The sequence below is a fragment of the Canis lupus genome, chromosome 30 (genome assembly GCF_011100685.1).
Source record: "Canis lupus familiaris isolate Mischka breed German Shepherd chromosome 30, alternate assembly UU_Cfam_GSD_1.0, whole genome shotgun sequence".
Classification (NCBI taxonomy): Eukaryota; Metazoa; Chordata; class Mammalia; order Carnivora; family Canidae; genus Canis; species Canis lupus.
Window position 1 is genome coordinate 19,478,227 of NC_049251.1, and position 21,026 is coordinate 19,499,252.

Here is a 21,026-nt window from a genome sequence, read left to right on the forward strand (position 1 = left end):
TTTGTGAATTCCATCCTCTACATGATGCCCCAAGACATAGTATGACTTATAGGAAAGAATCTAAGATTTGCTCATAGGAGCGTGTGATCTGGTGTAAGTCCATTTTCTATTGAGTCATAACATAGCATAGGTACTTAAGTTTATCGTGCCCTGGTTTTTCTCTCATTGAAATGGGCAAAGTAGGGATCCCTGGGTGGCGCCTGCCTTTGGCCCAGGGCGTGATCCTGGAGACCTAGGATCAAATCCCACGTTGGGCTCCCGGTGCATGGAGCCTGCTTCTCCCTCCGCCTGTGTCTCTGCCTCTCTCTCTCTCTCTCTCTCTGTGTGACTATCATGAATAAAAAAAAAAAATTAAAAAAAAAATTTAAAAAAGAAATGGGCAAAGTCTCCCTTCATTAGATATCTGCAAGGAGAAATAAAACTATACGGTAAAACCTTTTGAGAACAGTAAAGTGTTATTTAAGTTCTAGAAAAGTCATGCTAATCATCTGGAAAGTAATTTACCTTTTTTTGTTGGTTCTGAAAATAATGTTTAAATAGATAATTTAGGGGTCCTGAAATGGCCATTTATTCATAGTAGAGTGTAAAGAGACTTTAGCTAATTTGGAGAGCTTGAAATGTGTGATCCCTAAGAAAATTCTAAAAACTCCTTTGTAGCTTTCAGCATTAAACCTAGACACATTATGGTATCTGAATACTACTATTACCTGGGGATTCCACCCTCCCCCCCCCAATATCTTTACTACAGAAAAAAAGAACAATTAAAACCTTTTACTCCCTTCCAGTATTATGAGAATAGACAAACATTAATGGGGATGTTACTGATTCACACAGGTGAGCAACCAAGGCTGTACTGCATTACAGGTATTTTGCCATAACCTTCTGAAACACTGTTTCATAGTGCAGGGGATGTCATATAAAAAATAAATGATACTTCCCAATCTCAGCAGTTTGAAAGAAACATAAATCAATGGCGTAAGGAAAGCAGGTGATGTAATGACTCTAGACTTAAGTAGATGGCTTGAAGAGATGGATCATGAAGCTTAACCTTTGAAATTATTCATTGGATATTAATATAAACACACGGAAAAGCACATTTCAAAGTTACCTTGCTTTGCTAAAATTCTATTCATTAAATCAAGAGTTTTTAAATGGTAAAGAGAAATAATATATCCTATTCCTGGAAACTGTCTAATAGCAAACACTTAATAAGCCTGGTCTTAATGTTTCAGTTAAGGATGTTTGTAGAAAAGGAGGTCAGTAATGTCTACATAAATCCACACACAAAAAAAGGGTAAAAAAAAATGGATGCTGAAACCCAAACTTGTCAATAAATGGTGATGATACGAATGCATCCAAAGAAGATGAGAAATCAGACCAAATATTAATACATACAAGTTGGGAAAAAATTAAGAAGTGATCCAAGGAGGGTAGAGATTGAGATACTGATCATATATAAAAGAAGATAAATAAATTCAAATTAGCAACAAGAACCATAGCAACTGAGGAGGTGTTACGTGATCTGGACTGACAGATCCTGATTGACATTCAGTGTTTGGTCTAAAAGTAGGGAGGCAAAATTTCTCTCTCTATGTGAATGTATTCCCCATGTGAGACATGAAGCACTAATATTCCATCTAAATAACCTAGCTTCATAAACAGGCAATAAAAAAACCAACTAAGTAAGTTCTGCTTTACAAATAAAATACTAAACAAGTACTCTGTCAAGACTTGGACACAAGGGTTTCTTTCTATCTCCTGCTTTATCCATTCTCTACTTTGCACTGAGAGATGTCTCATTTCTCCTCTTAATTTATAATAGTTCCCTTTATCTTACAGGAAAAAAATCACCATACCATAACCTTTACATTCTAGATGCTGCATCTTTTGGATCCAGACTAGAGCATCTTCATTTCCTGTATCTTGCCCATACCAAATTCATCTCCATTTCCTGACCAGGCCATGAGAACCATTCCTTATCTCTTCTTATTAATCCTTTTGCCTGAAATATCCTTCTTGCACCAAGCTCCTTCTCATTGGTGTTATTTGGATCCTTCCAGAAACAGACGTTAAGATGGAGTTAGAAGTGCAAAAGGTTTCCTGGAGATTAACACTTGTGAAAGAAAAAAAGCAAAAACGTAATTGGATAAGTACCTCTCTACTCAGTATGCAGATCTGAGAGAGTCTCTCTCAGCCCAAAGGAAACTCTAAAGCAAGGACTGATTGTTAGAAGAGGCTTGTATGGGCTAAAAGTAGCTAGGCCCTTGTACCACCATGTTGCCCAGCCATTGTTCCAAGAAGAGTATGACCTCGGGAGGGGTCCTGGAGGTGCCAACAGCTGGAAGTTGTCAGCTAGCTACACTCCTCACCGCTGGGCAAGTAGACCTTTTTAATAGAGTGATCTAAGCAGTGCACCAGTCCATGTCTGCCACACCACTGTTTTCCAAAGCACATGTGAATGTCTAGTCCTGTGCAAAACCTACAAAAAGTCATCCTCAGGTGGCTCTCCATGCTTACACAACAATGGGAACTTTAGTATCTCATATTGCATTGTGGTCTCATTATGTTCACAGGGCTCTGCCTTTTGAAAAATAGAATGCACAGCACCTATCAAATAAAATATTCAAAAGAGGCAGAATAAGGGGCACCTGAGTGGTTCAACTGATTAAGCATTTGCCTTTGGCTCAGGTAATGATCCCAGAGTCCTAGGATTGAACCCTGACAAGTGGAGAGCCTGGTCCTCCCTCCTGCTTGTGCTCTCTCTCTCAAATAAGTAAATAAAGTCTTTAGGAAAAAAAAAAAGAGGCAGAATGAATTGACGAATCGAAGGATGGACCTACCAGCTGGATGATTGATCAATACAATTGGTTATTTCCTACTCTGATGCAGAGACACCAAGGGAAATATCTTGCATAGGTCAAGAGATGTTATGAACATCTCAAAATATAATTTTAATATACTTTGAATACTAATTGTATGGATAAAATACATAAAAAATTAGCATGTTCTTTTTTTTAAGTATTTTTTTTTTATTTATTCATTCAGAGAGAGAGAGAGACTGAGAGGCAGAGACACAGGCAGAGGGAGAAGCAGGCTCCATGCAGGGAGCCCGACGCGGGACTCGATCCCCGGTCTCCAGGATCAGACCCCGGGCTGCAGGCGGCGCTAAACCCCTGCGGCACCGGGGGTGCCCCAAAATTAGCATGTTCTAAGCTAAGGTTTTGGAATTATGTCCCTAATCATTTAAATGAATGTATGTATCTCTTTTAAACCATTATTCTCATTTCCAGTTTTCTCAATTTACAGATGGGGGAAATAGTTCATTTATTTATTTATTTAATTTTTAATCTCTATATCCAACATGAGGCTCAAGCTCACAACTTCAAGATCAAGAGTCACCCACTCCATCAATTGAGCCAGTTAGGTGAACCTAGTTCATTTAATTTTTAAATCCTAAGATAAACTATGTTTACTCTGTATTGTAAAATAATAATTTCAATAGAAAATTTTGGATGTTTCTTTGATGACTTCCTCGGAGAATGCTTAGTAGCTCAGTAACACACATTCTTCATTTAATCAGACAACAAATTGACTCTATGCCAGGCCCAGAGCCAAGCTTGGAGGACACACCGATGAGAGTGAAATAATAGGACAAGAAGTCCTTTTTCTAATGGAGGAGACAGAACCTTAATCAGAGGATTTACTACACAGACTGGGAAGTGCTATGACTGAAGTATAAACGACATGGGTGGAGCACAAAGGAAGGAACAAACATGAGGGATCCAAGAAAGGAACTTCTTTAATTAGTTAGGGGTTACCTATTTGGTTTTATCTCCCTATGCACTTTTACAAGAGGGGAGGGACAGAAGCAAGGAGAGCCTCAGAATACCTAAGAATCCCTTTCCAGAAGGCAGTGGTTCTCAGCAGGATTGGTACTGCCCCCTAGGGGAATGCTCTAGGAAATGCTGAGCCAAGGAACATTGGTTTCCCCGATGATTGTGGAGATGCTGGCATTTAATGGACAGGGACCAGAAATGCCAGAAGTCATGCAGAGCTTAGGACAGTCCTTCACAATGAAAAATTGTCCTGACATTTTACATGGTTTCCACATATTCCATTGGACGTTCATGAAACTGAAAGCCCTGTTTATCATCTCCTGAGCTCAGATTCTTAACTTTATTTTACACATAGAAATCTTTCAAAGTTTGTAATATATCCTGAATTTTCCAGGAAGGCCACTAACCCTGTATATCAAGAATGGCTAAATCTGGCGGCCACTCTTGTCCATATCTTTTTTGTTGTTGTCGTTGTTGTCCATATCTTTGCCAAGAAAATCCATCTGCAGAGCTATGTCACTGACACCACCACCACGTGGAATCTGCATTTACAGCTGGTGTCCTAGCAATCGGATGTGTGCTGGTCAGCATTTTTATTATATCTTTTAGTGTGGTCATGCCCAAGCTTTTACCTATTGATACACATGTTATTTTATCATAAATTACTTACTCTTTATTTTTTCTTTAAATTCTATATAAATTATATATGTGGAGAGGTTATATTACTTACGAACTTCATTTTAAGATTATAAGGGGGGGGGGTGCAATCACATACTATTGGCTATGGACTCCATGCTAGGATTGAGAGAGTTGAAAACCACAATACTAAAATTGTGGTTAAAATTTAAAATTAAAATTCCAAGACCAACCTCACTCAGATGAAAATAAACCTAGGAGGCCTGAAAGGTATTCACCATTACTGTGCTCTTACATATATTCTGCTAAGGAGCACTTTTACAGTGCCCCCATATTTGCAGGGCTGTCTGGCTGGAGGACAGTACATATGAAAAGTCCATGTTCACTTGTATTAGGTAAAAGAGAAAAAAAGAAAGGTAACAACTCTTTAAACTAACTGCCTTCATTTCTTGTAGCTTTTTCTCAGAGTTTGAAAATGAAGTACTCTGCCTTGTTGTTGGTTTGTTTTTTGCTTTTTGAATTTTTGTTTGTTTGTTTTGTTTTGGGGTGTTTTTGCCTTCAAACATCTGACTATTAATTTTTTCCCGGTGGCTTTCTAGACAGATAAATTACTCCTAAACTAAATAGATAAATTTGAAGAAATACCTCTGAATTAACACTTTAGAAAAAAAAAAGTCACCCCTTTAATGATCTTTTCCATTCTCTTCCTACCTACAGACTATTAACATATGATTTAGCATTTCTTCCATTCTGCCTAGACTAGTTCTTTAATATATGTCTGTCACTGTCATTCATCATTCATCTGCTCACTCAGGCAACAAACATTTAATGAGCACCCATCATGCCCCACGTGGTGCATTAGCAGCTAGGAGCACAAGATTAATAAGTTCCAACTTTTGCCCTCAAGGAGTTCAGAGAGGTGGGAAGGAAAGGCAAATAACAAACAATTAGAGTGCCAGATGATATACACCATTTTAGAAGGCTATATAAGAAGTGTAAAAAGTAATGTAACTGAAAATTCCAGTACCTTCCATTGAACCTTAGACATAAGTGCTTACCAAGAGATTTTTTAAATTATCCAGATTGTTCCAAGAATGAAAATTGGGCAGATACATTGATGAGTTAAAATGGAAAAATAAGGCTCCTGCCAGCAAAGTGAATGACATTCTGATTGAATGGCATATTCCAATGGCATGAGGAGAGAAATGGATCATTTTTTCTTCAGCCAGCATTCTCTAGCAAGATTGCCTTGGCATGTGCCAGGGACTGTGCTATCTGCTGAGAATACAGAGCCGACTAAATCCTTGTTTTGTTTTTATCTCAAGGAATTTAGTTGTACCATTTTTTTTTTCCAGAACTAGGGATGCATATCCATATTGGCTAATGGGATTGGATTTGATGGAGGAACTAACAGCACACAAGTTCCAGGCTCAGGGATGGAATCAATAGGGAGGAAGCTGACCCAGCTGAACAGGTTGTCAAAAGGACTCACTTAGCAGCATAAGGACTACCGGCTACAAGAGATCAAGAGTGAGCCAGAAGTCCCAAGGGAGTCATACAAGCCAGAACCCAGGGTGTGAATCCAAATACCAAGGAAAGAGTGTTTGAGGCAGCTCCTTAAATACTCCCATGGAGAACTGTAGCAGAATGAGGAACAAGTGGACACATTTCAAGTGAGGCTTGGGGCCATCTAAAAACCTCAGACTCAAATCAGATCATGACAAAATGAGTAGTGGAGAGCCAAACAATCAACCATGAGGAAAGAGAAGTGTTCTGTGTGGTTACAAACTAGATTCATTCCTGTGTCTATTTTTAATTTCTTGTGAGCCTGCTGTGTATATCACTTGATCCAAGGATGGTGACGATTGGAAAACACAATTTCAGTGGGTATTCAAGCCTATGTATGGCCAGCTGCTAAAGAAATGCAATCAGCTGATTTTCCCTGTGTCCCTTTTCTCTTACTAATTAGGAGTTGGCTGAATCTTTAGTATATGGTATCCCATGGTCCATCCATTCATCCATCCACTCAATAAACACTTATTACCAGCTACTAGGTAAAGCATCATCCTAAGGGATGGGAGGAAAAAAGATAAATAGACCTGACCCCTGTCCTTGAGGGGTCACTGTTGGGAGGCCAGTCTGAGCTCAGAAGAACAATAGTACAAAACACATCGATTTCAGCGACAGAATCTAGATCACTTTTTCTTTGTCAATAAATTTAAATGGGTATGCAGACAATAATCAATAAAGTGGTGCCTGCACAACTGTTACCAAGGAAATATTTAACTCAATTCCTTGATGCTACCGTCTGTGTGCAGTCGGGCCAGGTTGGCATTCTGATTGCTCATGAGGAAAAAAGACGATGAAATACTCTAGTTCATATGCCAAGATGAAAATCATCAATCTCAATCTCTGTGAAAGATGAAACTACTTTTGGAAAAAGAACAGTGAACTCTATCAGTCTTTCTAAGGCAATGCAATCTTGTAGATGATACAGAGAGGGCAGAGGCAGTGGAGAAGTTCAGAAGAATTTATATAGGGGAAAAGGGAAATGATGAAATTTCTCCATCAGTTTTACAGGAAGCTAAAAATAATACAGGACATATATTCAAATCCAAATGACAACTGTGTTTTTTGAAAGGTATGTAATGTATTCTAGGTCTAAATAACTGATTTGCTTATCATAAATAAATTCATCTTCATCTAACATCTAACATATGAATACCTTGATCTTTCTGTAAGGTTATGCAATTCAAATTGATCTGTAAAATAAAATTTTATATTTCCTCTTTTCTTCCTCTGCCAACTCAACCCAAACCCCCTTTGACATATATATATATGTGTGTTTTACTATATATATATATATGTGTGTGTGTGTTTTACTATATATATATTTACTATATATATATAGTAAACCTTTAAAAAAAAAACCTTAGGTAAAATCTACACCCAACATGGAGTTAAAACTCCCAACCCTGAGATCAAGATTCACAGGCTCTACTGACTAGCCAGACAGGCACCCCTGGGTATGCTGAATCTTTTTTACTTCTAACATTTCTAGTTCCCAGGTGTGGAACTTTCTGTTTTTTAACCACTAGGACTTATATTTATATAAATTTAAATTCTAAATAAAAGGCTTTAGTATTAAGTACATCTTTAGTGGAATAGCTTATAGTGCCACACCCAAAGGTTAGTAGAAATTAGCTATTGGATATTTGTTTGATTTATTTCTTCATGAGAATCCTTCCCCTGTTGTTTTGCCAAGTATCTGGGTTCCCGCTGCCTTGTGACCCCCAACCTGGGTAATGCCTATCTCTGTAACTGTCATATAGGAAGCACATAAACATTGGTAAATATTTGTTAACTTTAGAGATAGTGAAGGAGAATTGTGGTTAAGTGGGAGGCAATGCCCACTAGGGACAACAAACCCAAATTCTGAAGACATGCTGAATATTTTTGACACCTGGTTCTGCTGTTTGTTGGTAATAAGACCTTAGGCAAGATACTTAACTTTTTTATATCTATTTTCTCATCCGGGAAATGCATATACAATACTACCTATTCCCATGGAATAAAGGATCAAATAATTTGAGGTATGTGAAGTACTTAGAACATACTAAGCCTGGAGCATCTGGGTGGCTCAGTTGGTTAAGTGTCTGACTTCAGCTCAGGTCATGATCTCAGGGTTCTGAGATGGAGCCTCTGTGCTTAGTGGGAGTCTGCTTCTCCCTCTGCCCCTCCCCAGGCTTGTGCGCGCATTCTCTCTCTAATAAATAAATAAAATCTTTAAGGAAAGAAAACCATACTAAGCCACATTAGTGTTAACTGTTTTTTTTTTTTTAAGTTTTATTTATTTATTCATGAGAGACACAGAGAGAGAGAGAGGCAGAGACACAGGCAGACGGAGAAGCAGGCTCCATCCATGCAGATAGCCTGACATGAGACTGGATCCTAGGTCTCCAGGATCACGCCCTGGGTTAAAGGCGGCGCTAAACTGCTGAGCAGCACCCCCTCCCCTGCTCCCCCCTCCACCCCCCCCGCCCCGCGCCCGGGCTACCCTGTTAGCTGTTTTCTTGTCATTATTTTTATCGTTATTCTGGAAGGCTGAGGCTTAGGAAAGGAAGGCATTGGAGCAATGAGATTCAAAGAGGACACAGGTGTTTTCCAGAGAACAAATTAAAAGCCTATGGGTTTCTCTGTAATGTCCAGGTTCCTTATTCATTACATGTATTAATCAGATGATTCTTAGGAGAAGAAAAAGGCATAGGTGTCTTCCGTACTCTTAGCAAACAGTTATCTTCTCCCACTCCAACTTTTTCCTTGGCTAAATCATGTTCATCTTTTAGGTCTTGGATTAAACATCTTTTTCTCTAAGAAGGCTTTATGACACATGCATAAACATATATAAACACACACACACATACACACATACACACCTCCTGATGTAGCTTAAGGTAAGTTTGGCAATGCCATTTACATCTTCTTTGCTTAACCTTGCATTACCAGTCTTATCTTCAATCCATGATTTCTTGGCAAGAAATTTTTGTCCATTTTCTGATGGTTAGTTTAGTTAATACTAGAAAATAAAATCTATAGGTCATCTAGACAGGGACAGTTGAACACAGCAGGGACAGCCTTCTGTTAAGTGGGTTTTCCACTCTTCTTTCAATATACCTAGAATACCATATGTGAGTCATACTGCACTGCTTGACATAGGCATCAAGTCAGGGTACCAGGGTCAACAAGTATCAAATCTTTTTTTGTTTGAAAAAATATAAGTATAGACTTTCATTATCTTATTCATCCATATCTAATCTATCAGCAAATACTGTAAGTTGAACCTTCAAAACACATTCAGAACCACCATATTTTTTCTAAGCTGCCATCATCTGGGTTAGCATAATGGCCTCCCCACTGGTCTCCTTGCCTTTATCCTTGGCCCCTGAACTGCAGGCAACATGATCTCATTCAAATATGTGCCCTTTGTTTGTTTAAATCGTCTTCTATCTTGCTCAGAGAGAAAGCCTAAGACCTTACTATGACACTCAAGGCTTTCAATGGTATGTCCCCCATTACTTTTCTGCTTCCATAAAGAAGAATTCATTGGCCTTCTTGTTTAGCCTGGAGAGCTCACAGAGGATGGAAGATGCATTTACTATAAAGACAGTCAAGAAAGTTTCCCTGTGAGGTAGTTTCAAAGCCTTTCCACAACTAGGCAGATATCCTTCTAAGAAACTCAACAGGCAGAGGAAGCCTGTCCTGATCCAGTCCTTCTGCTGATGGGTACCAGGACCAGAAAACTGTTCTGTTGAGTAGATGTTTATTTCCTTTACTTACCACAAATGCATGGTTTTATTTAAACAAAGAGCACATTTTCATTATTTAATTTTGTAGAGAAGTCTTTGAAAACGATGCATGTAATAAAGATTATTTGCAGTACCCATATTTGATGCATCATCTTCATGACTACACAGTTTAACGTGAATTTAAATTCAGCCAATAATTTCAAAGTGACAGTTTTATCTACAAAGCCTCCATTTCTATTTCAACCAATTTATTTAATGGAACAATTTAGAGCACTTGTTTAAACTGATCCAAATCACACTCAAAAAAAAAAAAATAAAGGGAAATAACTTTCAAATGCATTTTAATAACAGAAACCACTGCTGTTTTTAAAACAATGAATCTGAGCTTCAAATGTGAATGTTAATTCTACAATTTCTTATTAAATAGATGAAGAAAGAGAGCAATGTAACTGTTATAAAAATGTAAACTCAGATAAAGTCCAGCACACATAAATTCCATGAAATATTGATACACAAATATTAAGACCTCAAATAAAATACATGTTGTGAAATGTAACAAGTGAAAACACCAAAAATAAATAAGATACAAAATTGTAAAGTTCAAATACACATTATACTTCAAATCTTACTTCACTTGATTTGCATTGCTTTCTAGATGAATCTCATGTTCAAAAAGTCCAAGAAACCTGGTGATTTTCTTTATTATAAGGGTGGAGACGGCAATGATTGAACACTCTGCATTTTCTTTGATAATAGAAAGTATGATTTATGAGAGGAGAATAAAAATTTAAGAAAAAACACTCAATAAATTATTCAATTCTCAGATCATGCTGATTTAAAGTAAATTTCCTTCATGCTGCCAGTATGGAAAATGCAGTTTACTGGATTAGAACACAGAGTTTAAGAGACTATATGGGTTTGCCTCCCTGTTTTGTTTTTTTTTTTAATTTTGTGACTCTAGACAAGGCACATCAACTCTTTTAAGCCCCACTTTATCCATTTTTGAAAAATGGGATAATAATAGAAACAATGTCTCAAAGTACAAGATATACACTACTAGTGGCATTGAAGATAGCAGACATAGGGATAGACTTTTTAAAAATACTATTTATTTTAATGTGTCTGAGAAAGATAAATAATTAGTATGTTAAAAAATGTACAGAGGCAATTTCTCAGGATAAGCCTGGGTAGCATATGGGAATCTCTTTTTCAGAGAGTAGTTCTTTTCAGTGCTCCTCTGAAGCTTCATTTCTATGAACATGGACATTTAAAAAACTGCAAAATTGTTTACACAAATGACTCAAATGATGGGCAGAAAGTCAGGGTTCATATGAATTATGCAAGAATTAAAGGGAAAAGTAAGGTAACATTCAGAAAGTACTTAGCATAGTTTTTGGAGTATATTAAGAGCACAGTAATTGCCATCCTTATTATAATCTATTATAATCCTTATAATCTATTATTGCCATATTACTATAATGCAAATCAACCAAATGTACTCCACTCTAGCATAAAAGGAGCTTCTGAGTATCCACACATAATAAAGCCATCTATTACTTTCCAAACAATTTACTAATAAGATGCATTAAGAAACTAAGAAACCAAGGGGTGCCTGAGTTGGTTAAGCTTCCAACTCTTGATTTAGAGTCAGGTCATGAGATCCAGCCCGGCAGTGGGCTCCCCATTCAGCAGGGAGTCTACTCGAGATTCTCTCTCTCCCTCTGCCTCTCCCCTCCACCTCTCAGCCCTTGCAGTGTGCATCCATGCATACGATCTCCCTCAAATGAATAAACAAAATCTTCCAAAGAGAGAGAGAGAGAGAGAGAGAGAGAAGAAAAGCTAAGAAATCAAGAAAGAATAAAAGAAATGATGTTGGGGAAGGATGAGGGCAGGAGCTCACAAAGGACAAATGAGCAAGGATCTGAAAATAAAACAACATAAACCATTTGTCATAAGGATATTTGGTAATAGGTTGTAGTGACACTGGATCTAAGTAAATTTGCCTATAAACTCTGAGGAATAATCACACCTGGGTGAATAGTACCTACACCATCCCCTTAATCTTTGTGGGTTTTTTTATATATTTTTTAAGATTTTGTTTATTTATTCATGGGAGATACAGAGAGAAAGAGAGGCAGAGACACAGGCAGAGGGAGAAGCAGGCTCCATGCAGGGAGCTCGACGTGGGACTTGATCCCGGGTCTCCAGGATCACGCCCTGGGCTGAAGGCGGCGCTCAAACACTGAGCCACCAGGCTGCCCTCCCCTTAACCTTTGAATCAGGACATTTGAAATAAATAAAATCACTTTTTTACTTATTTATTTATTTTAAATCTAACCAGTAATGCAGTACATACAGCTTAATAAAGGTACAAAACTTTCCTGTAATTTTACTAAATTTCTTTGGCTAGTTTAAAAAACAATTTTTGTTTGTTTGTTTTTTTTCCAAATAAAGAGAAAGAAAGGCAATGTTAATATCCATTATAATAGTGCTTGGAAATTTTCCTTTTTAGTGCATGTTATGTGTTTCCACTTAATTGCAATTGCAGTTTGTATTTTCCAACAGGCAGTATTTCCCACAAAAATATGTGCTCAGCATTTGTGAATGTTTCATTTCTTTTAAATAAAATATTCTAAATTTCATCCACCAATATATAAAGCAACTTTAATATCTTTGTATTCTAATGTTATCACCAATTAATGTTAATTTTCTTTTAATTATTGGAAAAGGTTCATTCAGTAATGATCCAAAGATAGTTAATATCTAACTTAAAATCCAGATGTCTTTAGTCATGACAACACCAAATTCCATAGTATATTTCTTATACCTGAAAATTAGTTGGGAACAGAAGACAGCCCAATCTGGTGAAACTTCAAATAGTGGGTAAGCCACGTGATAGTGGAACTTATTAAAAGCTTCAACTTGATAACCCACCATGAATTTCTCACCCAGAAACGATGGTTATGGGCCAAAGGATAAGGTATAAACTCAAGCTTAGGGATAAGGCATATAAATGCCACCTAATGACAGTTAACATATGATGAATGATATGAGCGGTCTTTGGGGAGCTGGAAGAAACATAATGACACTACAGGTGCCTCACCAAATGAATCAAGAACCCCCATGCACTTACCGAAAATTAATTTAAAAAAGGACATTTCTCTTCTTGCTTGAAAGGTGTAATACAACTACAATTACGTGATATGATCAAATGAGCTCCGTAAGTGGGTGGATTTACCAGATAATTAAAGCTAATTTCTGGACAAGAGACAAACAAATGACTTGAAATTGCCATTGAGCTTTATCAAATTGCTTATTGAATTTACCATCTTCAGTGACTTTCTTGGCACTAGGAAATATTCTATCTATTTTGATCTTTGGCTTTTGCTTAAGAAGGCTTTCCCTGTTACATATACTTTTTCACTATTTAATGTAATAGATCTTTAAGAATATCCTTTTTCACTATTTAATGCTGTCCCAATCAGTAATTTTATAAAAATAATAAGAAAAAGCTGTAATAGATCTTTAAGAATGACACCTGTTCTATGACTCAACATTTTAAATATAGCAACATTTTTCTGAGTCCCAAATAAATAAAAAGAAAATCCCTTTCTGAGGGCTAAAGAAATATTTAATAATTTTTAACAACCTGGAACATGTAAATTTGTAACATGTTTCCCTGAAAAAAAAATATTTAATTATAAGTTAACTTGTTCATCAAAAGCTTACTGGTGAAGTTGAAAACTAAATTTGGGGGCAGCCTGGGTGGTTCACTGGTTTAGCGCAGCCTTCAGTCCAGGGCGTGATCTTGGAGACCTGGGATTGAGTCCCACATTGGGCTCCCTGCATGGAGCCTGCATCTCCCTCTGCCTCTCTCTCTCTCTCTCTCTCTCTGTCTCTCATGAATAAATAAATAAAATCTTAAAAAAAAAAAAGAAAAATTTGTCTTCTTTCTTTTTAACTATTTTTTTTTAAGTCACAGCTAATGGGCTCAAAAATCAATTAATGTTTTACAGCAGAAATTGAGATTCACTTGCTAGCCATGAACCATAAACATTATCATTATGAAGTTACAATGACAAAATTTGTTACAAAATCAAGTGGTCCACCTATAAATCAGTTTAATTTTAGTTTCTACTACATTTCTTATTTTTAGAAAAGAAAAAAAAAAGCTGGCACACGGCTACTTTCAAGGTAATCAAGTGGAAAAAATTTAGGACCCATTATTATGAAGGTATTCTTAACATATGTCATTAAGCTATTAGTGTTAATCCTGTTTTCATTTTTAATTATTTAATTTGAAAATATTTCTATAAACAAATTCAATTTGTGTTCTAGAAAATATTTATTGATTATAATAGAATTTAGAAAAATTTTTTAGAAACTTGAAATTATCAGAAGAAACTGATAGGAGAATAGGTCAGAAACAGGACACTTGGCTCAGTTTTTGCAGAAATGATATATTGTGAACTCATATTCTGAATGCACTCTAAGTAGTTGAAAAAGTTCTGATGAAAGTGCATGCCAATAAATTTTGCACTTACTTTGCAGAGGCCAGGTGTCTGTAGCACACTGTAACTGTATCTCCTCCCCCTGGGTCCATTCTGTCTTCTGCAGGATCTGCCTCATCTCACAGTGAATGTCCTCTGTCATGGACACTGGTTGACTGCTGACTGGTGTCTTACTCAAGGTCTTCATATGCTGTTGAACTTCCGCCAAGAGAACAGCTTGTATTACTTCCGTTACCTATAAAGTTTTTTTTTTTTTAATAATTTTTTGTTAGTATTATTACAAATGCTTGGAGTCTTACATCAAACTAAGAGCCTGGCATCTTCACTTAAATAGTTTTCATAGAAAGTGGACCACTCCCTTCCACTAGAATTAGCATCTGAAACAATTGAAATGCAGATACTGAGCACTGGAACCCAAACCATTTCACACTGTTCTATTAACACTAGAGATTCTAAAAGGAAAGTTGAAAGGAGTCCTCAGTTTTCTTTAGGATTCTTTCTTCCCACCAGAAGATAAAGAAAATTAATTTGAAGATATTATATTGCTCATAAAGACAAATTTATCTCCTCGAAGTATGTCTGGCTCTAAAGCACTATTTAGCTAAAAACACTTGATTTAAACTTAGGTTTAATACAGAAAACTAAAGACAAGATTTTAATAATAAATCTCACTAAATTGTGTGTAGGTGTACATGGTTTTACAGAGTTCAAAGCCTTCCTTCCAATTATTGTATATATCCAGTCAAGGATCGGTGATTGGGTTGAGGGGAAGGGGAATGCTTGTCACAGGCATCTAATCCAATATCTTCTTTTTTTTAAAATGAAGAACCTGGGATATTATATCCCATAGATATGGTGGACAGGCCTTCTGACCCCTGATTTCTACATTATTTGTATTATATGTCCTCCCAAGTTTCTTTACCTTTATTCCTTAGTAAAACATCAGTGACAATGCAGCTTAGTCTCTTCCTGTCAAAATATGAGGCAAGGTCCAGCAGAATTCAAATAAAGCCAAGAGCCGAATCAGTGAGACAATAGGAAGGACACCACTGATGTCAGTGAACTTGGGACACTTTTCTATTATCCTTCTTTGGGTGACAGTTAAATCTTTCCTATGACCACACCCCAATGCCTACTCTTTTTTTCCCTCAGAAGACTGCCCTGTGTCAAGTTGACTCATGTTCCACCATTGCCACCATCCCCTCTGCATTATCCCCAGTCTACCCCTAGGATACCTTCAGCTAGGGCTTTGAGTGGAACAACACCAGCTGATCTAGAGATGCTGACATCAAAAGCAGAAAAGGTATTCAGCTAAATATTAATTCAGTCTCGTATGTGCCATGGTAGCACATGCAATCTTCAGGTTCCAGGGACACTCAGAGAGCTTAGCTTACGTTGATGGCAAATGCTCTCTTGAACTGCCTGCCAGGGCAGAAGGAGCAGGGTGCTTGACTTTTAAATATAGGAAGCTACATAAAAGTATCAGAGCAGCCTCCTGATCTCTGATCATCCCCTGTTCTTGTGTACTCCAATGTTCACACTCAAATACTTAGGTAGGTTATGAAAAAAGGCTAATAGAGGATGTGTTTTTACTATTGCTACCAAGTCTACCAACACTGCAGGACTTCCTGTCACAATACAGGTAGGCACAGGATCCTTATTATGCATATCCTATGATGAGATACTCAACATTGTAATAACTATTGCAAACCATGGTTCTAACATACAGTTCTACATATTATGATACTGGTGAATCATGCATTAATATCTACCATGTGATGATATATATATATTATGTATTAGATATATTTACAAACATATACTTTCCTCTATTAAAATAAATGAACCGTGCTTATTATGTATATCATATGATGGGACAAACTATATTAATTATTCATGAACAATTTTGCATCACCGAATTTATTTTGCTTTAATTTTGTCACACATTTTATTTGATAACACTACTTCCAAGATGAGGATGGTATGGTAGAAAGAACTCTGAATCAAAAATGAGAAAGCCCGAGTTTCTGATCCAACTATTACAGTTATCACAAAGGCAACTTTTGCCAAGTCATATACTACTCTGAGACTTCATGTCCTTCCTCATAAAACAAAGTCCATGATGCTGAGTAAGGCTAGGATGAAAACTTTCAATCACAGAAACCTGTATGGAACTTGCTTTGTCCCTATCTATAAATCAGGAGGATATTGATATCTTCAGACCTATAAAACATCCAGACTGTGGCCTATCCTTCAGAATGTGCAGATTGGCCATATGCTCCCATGGGATCATGTCTGCCTTCTCGCACTGGAATTATTACCATCTCTGAGGAGCAACTACAATGCGATTTAGAATGTCTGATACCACTGGATAACAGCTTGGGTCAATATTCTTTCCTAAAAATATGTAAGGATGTATGCAATTTCATTGAATATTTCTAATTATTGAATTGATATATCATGACCACATTTTTAACTTTGTATTTTGGGGCTTGTTGACATATTTGCCATTATCAATGCATATTATAAGAATAAATAATAATAAATAAACAATGAGTACAACTGAAAACAAGAGGAAGTTGAAATAATTGAATAAAACGTATTAACCATAATGAATAGGATACTCAGTCACAAAACTTAAAAGCGAATATTGAATGGCATACACCCAATTAGCAACAAACTCAAACCCACACTTTGTACTCAGTGTGAAATCAATACTCAGCATGGTTCCAATCCACGGACAGATGGTACATCTTATAAGCATGCAATAATGTTATCACAGTATCTGGTATACAGTAGGTATTAAATAGATGCTAATGGAATTGAAATAGATTCTGTACTCAAAATATAAAGTGTAGAAAGTAGAATTTATTGATAATTTCTGACTATCAATACTTAAATCTCTCTAGTACATAAATATAGTAGATACATTTTGAAGGTAGTTAGTAGGGATAGAATTTTCCCCAACAAAATATAAAATTTTTAGACAATATATTATATAATTTTTTGAATTTAATAGTGAGCTAGAACTGAAAGCACTATGGCTATAAAGCTGTCTTCCAAATGCATAGAAATAATTTTCTTTGAAAAGACAGATGTGTAAAGCATTACACTCTTATGAGGGAATGCGTACAGATTTAAGTGAAGATTTACAAATCCATTGGCTGGAAAGAGACAGCCACAAATCTGGGTCATATACTTATTACTAGAGTATTACTATGCCTAGGAAAGCTAAAAATTTTAATGGTTTTCTGCTAAAACCTGGACATAGCAAAGTTCTGTAAAATAGCACAGAGCATTATGAAGACTCATGAGATCTCCTGTGGCCTGCTTGTGGTTCCAATGTCCCGATTTTCTAGGAGAAAAGCATTTTCTCAACACTCAGTTTCACATCAACTTTTCATGTCTTTGCATCATCTCCTGTAAAAGCAATATTTGTTCCTAGAGACATGGATATCATGATTTCACCCACTGGTGTTAGATTATAAAATCTAGTGAAGCTTCAGAAACACACAAATTAGCAATCCCAAAACCTTACTGTTGCTTTTCCAGCTTTTATTTCTCTGTTGGGTAAATTTCATGCATTAGAAGCAAAAGAGACAATCTCTAGACAAACTCATTCATCTGCAAAATTAACAGATTCTTCCCCCTTCCATAAAGTACCACCTCTTCAATTTCTGAGATAGGATTTTACTCTTTTACAGAAGCATTCCATTACCACCTAAAATAGGTTAAAAAGTAGATTCAGCTTAACATGATTTGACTAACTGCTTAAATGAACAGCTTTATAAGGTATTGGAAGATTGGTTAATGAAGCATTTAAATGAGGCTATAAGAGCCTCTGTTGTTCCCAAAGGACCCAGGAATTATCATTCCCATTTTACACGTGAGGAAAATAATCAACAAGTTACATTTATCTTCCAGAATTATTCATCAGGTTAGTGGCAGAGATGAGAGAAAGAACTTTGAAGCTTAGACTACCTATAAAGTGAGTAATAAGTGCTCTGGTAATGTTTGTCACACTGCCAGACTTTTACACAAGGTCATACAATCATAGAACCTTAAAGGTCCATTAGTCCAAACATGTCCAAACCACATTAAAATTTATATGAAGGTCAAATGAACAATTACAAAAGATCTTTAGTTAGAGCAATTCAGGATAAATTTCCTGTTGAATTCTTTTCCTTCATGATTTCTCCCCCCTCATTGAGGAATTCTTAGGCTACTGGGGGGAAAAGAAATCTTACCTTTAATAGAGACTCTTAACTGATCGCTAGCATGCTGATAAAGTCAACATGTACTAATGTTTATTTGATTGTCACAGAGGCTTTTTGCATAGCTATTTATTCATTCATTAAATATTTATTGACAGGCTGCTGTGACTACTGCTTTTCTGGGCATTGGTGATGGAAGGGTGAATGAGATGGACCAAGTCCCTGTTCTCAGCAAACTTCTAGGACAGCAAGAAGACAGAAGATAAGCAAGCAAAAAAGCAAATGGCATCACTTCCATTAAAAGCCTGCAACAGGGATGCCTGGGTGGCTACAGTGGTTGAACGTATGCCTTTGGCTCAGGTTGTGATCCTGGGGTCCTGGGATCAAGTGCTGCATCAGGCTCTCCAGAGGGTGCCTGCTTTTACTTCTACCTATGTCTCTGCCTGTCTCTCTGTGTCTCTCATGAATAAATAAATAAAATCTAAAAAAATAAATAAATAAAAACAATTGCAACAAAGAAAATAAAACCAGGGTGATGCCCTGGTAACTAGAGGCATGGGGTAGGGGAGGGTGTGGTGAGAACATGAGTCAGGGAATCAGGGAAAACTTCTTTGAAGAGTTGTTTTTTGAGCAAAGACCCAAATGATGAATGGAAAAATGAGAATTCCAGCCCAAGAGCACCGTAATGGCCTGAGGTAGAAATGAGCTTTGTGTATTGTAAATAAAAACATCAGTGTGGCTAGTTAGAGCTTCAGGGGAGAATGATGAATGAAGAGGTTAGGCTGGTGGCAAATCATGTAGAAACTTGTAGGCCATAGTAACAAGTTTCCCATTCCAACTGTGTTTATTTGGTTTTGTAGTGTCAACCCCACACTGTGTCCTAACACTCTTTGTTTTCCTGTAACTAAGAATAAACATTTGTAATTGGAATTATTGCTATGCCTGTCTTGCAAATTTGACATTTATTAAGTTCATGAAGGAGAATAAAGTTCTGATAATCATTCATTTAATCAATGCACATATATTTATTGTACAATGTACAAAGCTACCTGGTAAGCTTTTAGGATCCACAAAAACCTTCAAAGAGATAAAAGGACTTAAACTGGGCCTTGAAGAAACCCGTTCTCTCAAGCAGCTTACGGATGAGGTAACTCTCAAGGTAGAAAAATGATTCCTAGTACCCATACCAAATTCCTAAGCCTAGGAAATTTTATGTCATGGCAAATGTTGAAATCAAATAATAGACAATTTGGCCACAAATTGAATTTCTTTCCTTTTTTTTTTTAAGATTTTATTTATTTATTCCTGAGAGACACAGAGAGAGAGACAGAGACATAGGCAGAGGGAGAATCAGGCTCCCTACAGGGAGCTTGATGAGGGACTTGATCCCAGGACCCCGGGATCATGACTGAACTGAAGGCAGCCACTCAACCACTAAGCCACCCAGGTACCCTAACAAACCGAAATTTCAATAGGCAATAAGTTACCTGTAACAACAGTAACCTTCCCTCCTGAGGCCCTCTATTCATCCCACCTCATCTGGTGTGTCCTTGCACATGTCATTTTTCACTTTTTCCCTCATTATCAGTCTCTGCATTAGTCCTGTTACATGAAATGCCCTGGGAAGAAATATTTTGTAAGGACAACAGTAGCCACTTACGGGTACTCTCAGGTTAAGGGCAGTATGAATGAACCACTCACAGAATGGAAAGGAAAGCAAGGAGCTCTTCTAATAACTTCAAGAACATGCACTGTATCATACCTGCACAGACTGGTCTCTCCAACAGGAAATTAGCTTCAAAAGTGAAATATCAGCTTCAGGTGTATGGGATTCATTCTTACCTAGAAATACAGAAAACATATTTGTATCTCAAGAGTATTAAAAAATGGATACAACCCAATGATCCTTAACCCTGGCTGCCTGTTAGAATCACCTGGGGAGCATTTTTTCCATAAACACCAATGTCCAGGTTCAATCTTTCAAAAATTCTGATTTAATCAGCCATGGGGGGAGAAGAGGGCAGGCATTAAGTACTTTGTAAAAGTAACTCAGGTGATTTTCATGTGTGACCAGAGTCAAGAACCATTTACTAATTTATATGTATTTCTAGCAGTTATGCTAATACATATTTACATCAAATCAAATTCATCCTTATGCCCTAAACCCATCTTTGTAACTTTTGGCAATGGAGTACAATGAATAATGATCCCACCCAAAGCAGATTGCCAAATTTTACAATTCCTCCCTCATGCAAATAGATCCTGAAATACTACCTTCCCATGAATCAGCACCTATCACATGGAAATCATATAAAAGATTTCCTTTGATTTGTCCTTACCCAGCTATACTACTTTGATCAATAGATATAGCACTTATGTTTTAATTTGACTCATTTTGTTATGTATTGTTTCTCTTAAGTTTGCCCTTTTGAATGTCCTTTCTATCTATTTGCCTTAATGTTCAGTGTGAAATTTTAAGAGTGAGCTAGAGCTTGGTTTATTTAAATTGATCCAGAGAGTGTC

General features: G+C 36.8%; 1 protein-coding gene across 4 annotated transcripts in view; it reads right to left on the reverse strand.

Annotated features, from left to right (window-relative positions):
• WDR72 (WD repeat domain 72) overlaps positions 1-21,026 on the reverse strand; it is a 220,893-nt gene that overhangs the window by 67,576 nt on the left and 132,291 nt on the right. For all 4 annotated transcript variants that reach the window (XM_038580460.1, XM_038580459.1, XM_038580462.1 and 1 more), the window contains 2 exons: positions 20,266-20,345; positions 14,323-14,524 (listed from right to left, as the gene is read on the reverse strand). In XM_038580460.1, the coding sequence (XP_038436388.1) occupies positions 14,323-14,524; positions 20,266-20,345 (282 nt within the window). The remainder of the gene's footprint in view (positions 1-14,322; positions 14,525-20,265; positions 20,346-21,026) is intronic.